The following is a 5,058-nucleotide window of genomic DNA, read 5'->3' as shown; positions in this document are numbered from 1 at the left end:
TAAGCCTTGAGTTCAGTTAACTTACAAACTCAAGGCATCAGGGCAACTACTGTAATTTTTGTATGTTTAACTGGCTCGCAATGTTTTGCAGTGTGCATGGGTTAAACTCAGTCCTGTTGTTCTTGCTTCATTATGTCCTTTCTGCTCTTTTCTTTTCGAGATTATGTTTTCATTATAGTTTATGGGAAGATTAGTTTGTTACTGTGTAAAGTGACTTATTATCCTGGCTCTGATTCGCACCAAGGCCCGAGTTGATTATTTTTTGGTGATATTCTGAGCTGGTTTGATTATTCTTCTAAAATAATTTTGGTAGCATTTGACACCAAGATTGCCATACCTGTGACATACAGTAGTGCTTGTCATGAACATTAACAGTCAATTGTAGACTGTCAATAACTGCTGCCATATATTGTCAGGTGGTAAATAAATAATGTCACTTTTGTCAACCTGACATTGTTTGGGATGTCTTTGTTATGACAACTTGACATTGATGACCACATTTGTAACTTGACTGCTATTATAATTTTATATTTAGTGAATGATAAGGTAGCAGGAAATCTACCTAGTCTCTCATTTTGTAAAAGGTGAAAAGGTTTTTGAAGCAATGGTAATGCTGCAACCTTGGTTGCAGGTTTCTCTTGAATCAGTCATTTTAAGTGAACACTGTTCAATAGGTTTTCGTTGAAATTGGTCTTACAAACAGTTGATCTTATGTGTAACACAAAAGTTTCCAGGAAAGAGTCAAGTACCATAAATATAGAGAGACCTTGCTGAAGCTTGGTTTATCTTAAAAATCTTAAAAATACGTATGTGGTCCTGTTAAGCAGGTTTTCGGTGGAAGGTATGAAGGAGGAGAATTTCCTTCAAAACATCACATTGTGCAGATATCACTGGCAGAGAAGAGAGGCATGTTGTCTGTTTATACTGTAGTTCTAATATTATATACAATATCAAGAGAAACAAACATTACAGGGTATGTGACTCATCATGTTTAGACTAATGACGTGTTTTTTGTCATTCCACATGTTCATGACACTGAAAAATGGTAAGACTCTTGTTTTTTTCTCTTACTACTGTAACATCTGACGTCTGTTTTGCCAAACAACCAAGTAGTAACATATGCCAATCTGTGGTACTTTTTACCTTAACGAAAATCAAATTAAGCAAACTGCCATAATTCAATGTTCGGCAGATTGAGAATATTTTTGTTGGAACAGTATGGCTAGCTATGTAATTAACAATATCCTACAATTTAACTGCTCTTGTTTTGTTTTGAAAGAATGATAATGTGAATTTTGCATATCAGTTATTCCTTATGTTGTTATTATTAGCACATGATAACCTGCTCAACCTGTGCCAACCTGAATCTGCATCTATTGCATCTAGTAATGTAAACTATGTGCCTTTGAGTGTGAGTGGGTCAGTGTAAGAGGACGTTGGTTGTGATTCATTTTTACATTCTCACATTTGTGCATTATGTAGGACACTTTACCTTAAATAAGCATCATATGGTCCCCACCTTGTATATGACCTGGGAACACAAGGCCCTTATTTAACTTTTTCTGTATTCAACTGGATCACACCGCACTCTCGATTAAAAGGTGCCAAACATAAACAAAAACTGTGTAAAATAGAAAGAAAAATGTCTGCACGCTTAAATCCTTCCTCAGGACTCCTCAGTTCACTTTTCCTAAAAGAGTATTATGTGCCTGCTACTTGATGTGAAGGCTATGCAAGTCCCATCAGGGAAATTTTAACATTTATCAGTTTCTTATCTGGTTCTCAAGGGAACTTCCCTAGGTCCTCATGGACATCCCCACTGTCCACAGACAATGCCAATGTGGGTGATAACATCCACAATGATAATGATTTATGATTATAATGATTTACAATCATAATTTATTCATTGTGACACAGTTACACTTTACATTATGGATCGCTAATGAGGTGGTAATTACACTGTGGTTTCTAGGTAAATTGGAAACGGCATGGTTATTTTGTTACTACTAGTTATAAACAGCTATTACTATAAAATTACACTGAAATTGCAATTACCAAGATATTCCCACCATATTAGTGATCCGTAATGTTAAGTGTTATCCGCACAGCAATATGCATATACTATATAAAAAAAGTTGTCAAACCAGCTGCAGTTGTGGCAATTCTGGTCACCATCTTTTGGTGATAAACCTCTGCTTTGCAGTCAATTTAAATTAATGGACGAGCACACCTCTGTCGAAAAATCCATTGATACACTAAACAAGAACAACATTCAAAATAACTGGCTATATATCTACCGCACTGATTTTAATTTTGTCAATCCACGTGACAAAGATATTCAGCCAAACATTTTAAATATTGACTATTTGTTGTGCCACTTGTCAATTCAGGCAGAGACAAAGGCATAAATTCACCTCCAAAAGATGGCTGTGTCGCTAGACATTTTCCGAGTTGATTTTCCAGGTCCATGGGCCTACCTCTATCGTGCCATTGCATTACAGTACATATGCACATTGCTATTCTTTCATGTTCTTCCCTTCTCCTTCTCCAGGTTCTCATTCTCTGTGGGTGAAGTTCACCTTTATTGGAGGAGACACTCCATTCCCAGAATTCAGTGCTATAGTCTTGCTGGATGATATTCAAATGGGATACTATGACCCAATTAAAAAGATTGTGTATAGAGGAGCAAAGAACTCTGACACAGAACCAGACACCTCTGCTGTGGACATATACCTTTTTGAACACTTATTTGAACGCACATGCAAACACATGAGGGGCAGAGCAAACAATTTGAAGAATTACCTGAACCATACAAGCAGTGAGTCAGTTCTAAAAGTTTGGTTCCTCTAGTACTAACAGACACAGACAAACTAACAGACACTGATCTTGTGTTTTGCTATTGCTTTATCTTGAGATCTAACAAGATATTTATAGTACAAATTCAACATGGAGATAAAACACTGAAATTCGACCCTCACTATTTCTTTCTTTCAGATGTTTATGTCTTGCAGCGATTAACAGGATGCAAGATGTTGGATGATGGTCAGACAGGGGGTTTAATAAATAAAGATGCTTTCAATGGGGAGAGTGGAGATGTTCGTTATTACAATCCGCAGCTTGACACTTTTCACACTGACCATGTGTGGCCTGAATGTGTGGACAGCAGTTGGCCTTACAACAATTTTCAGTTTGCACACATTTACCACCCCACCTGCATTGGCATGCTTAAGAAATATCTTCTCACTGAAAAAAATCTGGTCCTTAAAAAAGGTAGGCCTACATTTAATCTTGCAAAGGCCCTTGTTGCACATAGATTGCCAAAAGGGCGTAATGTTTCATGCTTGAACATTCTGTATTAATTCCCAATTCCCAAACCCACCCCTAAGCAAATGCGTCAACATACGTTTAGACGTTTATCATTTGTGTTATTTAATTCTCCCGATGCCATGCCAGAGTTGTAAGGTTTTGCAAATGATGCAAAACTGGAAACGTTTTCAAATAACCGTATCTTCTCATTTACTGCCTTCACCGTAGTTAAGCTTCAGCAAAGGAAAAGATTGTCAATATGGATGTGTATCTTCTTGTTTTCCTTTGTCTCTTTCAGTGAAACCCAAGGTGAGGCTCCTACAGAAACACGTTCAAGGCTCCACTGTTCTCCTGACCTGTCTGGCCACTGGTTTCTACCCCCGTCACATCAACTTGACCCTGCTCAGAAACGGCCAGCCTGTGCCTGACCAACGGATAACTGGGGGGCAGCTGCTACCTAATGGAGATGAGACATATCAAATGAAGAAGAGCCTGGAGGTCAGCACAGAGGAGCTACAGCAGCATCACTACACCTGCAGAGCTCAACACCTCAGCCTGCCCAACAAACTGGAGACAAATTTGGGTATAACATTGAAGACATGGTTGTGGAATATTGGCCTTTTGCCATGATAATGCATTTACAATTATATTCTGTGTCTCATATTAACTTTGCTATTTTTTTATGAGTATTCTTTGCTGGGGGTTAGCATGCTCAGTACTGTTATGAATGTTTTTGACAGAACGTGATTGGGACTCAGTGTCTACCTCCTCATTGTCCCTTGTGCTGGTTGCTGTATGTGTGTGCCTTCTTGGAGGTGCTACAGGCATAATTATGTGTTGGACGAAACACAGAGGTAAAACACACATAAGGATTTAAATGTTTGTTGACAGTCCAAATAATCTTGCTTGCACACACCTTTACTGGGTATGTATATATGCAGGTCAGCTGTAACAGAGCATGGAGAGCATTCATAACTAAATTACTGAACAGCTACTTTTTTACAGTGGTACATTTATGTACATTTGCACATTATTAGTGTTTTTTGTGTGGCTCTGTGCTCGGGATCTTACAAAACCCGCTCTCATGTCTGTAATGTGTCACTGTACAGGTGCATGCTGCAAAAGGAATAGCTCCTCTGCTACAAGTAAGTGTCATGTGGAGGAAATACAAGGCTCCCCAAAAATGTATACACAATTTATGTAATTGTCAAAGTGTAATAGAAATTACAGACACCTCTTTAATGTTAAACTAAAGTCTATGCCACGGTATGAGACCTAAAAGGTCACTGAAAGTGAATGCAACCATTGAACGTGAGCAAAATGTCCAAGAGAATTGTGGTTCGCATTGTCAGCGGTGTCTGGACCAGAATGAATGTCAGTTTGAGAACAGATGGTGACAAAACAATGAAATCATGTACATAGGCCTATGTGTACATTATAATGTGTGTGTACATTTTGTGGGATGCCTTACACAAAACAAAACAAACCTTGAAACTTGAAAAAGCAATACATCAAGCACGTTTTGTTTTCCCTATATCATATCAGTAAAGCACACGTACACATTCCATCTACAATGCTTATTTCTGCAGGGCCACTGACAGCTTTGGCCGGGCCCAGGACAAAGACACCTGCAAGCCTGCAAAGATAACGGTTTACCCATGAAATGCATACAACTGATCAGATTGTTTGCCCTTCTCCTTTTTATAGACTCAGAGGAAATGGAGGAGATGGAGGGCATCACTGCAGCAGAGT

The 5,058-nt window shown here is 38.5% G+C and overlaps 1 protein-coding gene across 1 annotated transcript in view; it reads left to right on the top strand.

Annotated features, from left to right (window-relative positions):
- The first annotated feature begins 851 nt into the window (after nt 1-851).
- Nucleotides 852-5,058, top strand: part of LOC134447765 (major histocompatibility complex class I-related gene protein-like) — a 5,922-nt gene continuing 1,715 nt past the window's right edge. Inside the window, exons 1-7 of the mRNA XM_063197397.1 lie at nt 852-1,045; nt 2,552-2,818; nt 2,995-3,270; nt 3,605-3,889; nt 4,047-4,160; nt 4,416-4,451; nt 5,014-5,058. The exon at nt 5,014-5,058 is cut by the window's right edge and continues 1,715 nt beyond it. Coding sequence (XP_063053467.1) covers nt 988-1,045; nt 2,552-2,818; nt 2,995-3,270; nt 3,605-3,889; nt 4,047-4,160; nt 4,416-4,451; nt 5,014-5,058 — 1,081 coding nt within the window. The 5' untranslated portion in view covers nt 852-987. The remainder of the gene's footprint in view (nt 1,046-2,551; nt 2,819-2,994; nt 3,271-3,604; nt 3,890-4,046; nt 4,161-4,415; nt 4,452-5,013) is intronic.

Source organism: Engraulis encrasicolus, chromosome 4 (assembly GCF_034702125.1).
Source record: "Engraulis encrasicolus isolate BLACKSEA-1 chromosome 4, IST_EnEncr_1.0, whole genome shotgun sequence".
Taxonomy (NCBI): domain Eukaryota; kingdom Metazoa; phylum Chordata; class Actinopteri; order Clupeiformes; family Engraulidae; genus Engraulis; species Engraulis encrasicolus.
Note: the sequence above shows the minus strand (reverse complement) of the source record. Positions and strands in the feature narration are given on the sequence as shown.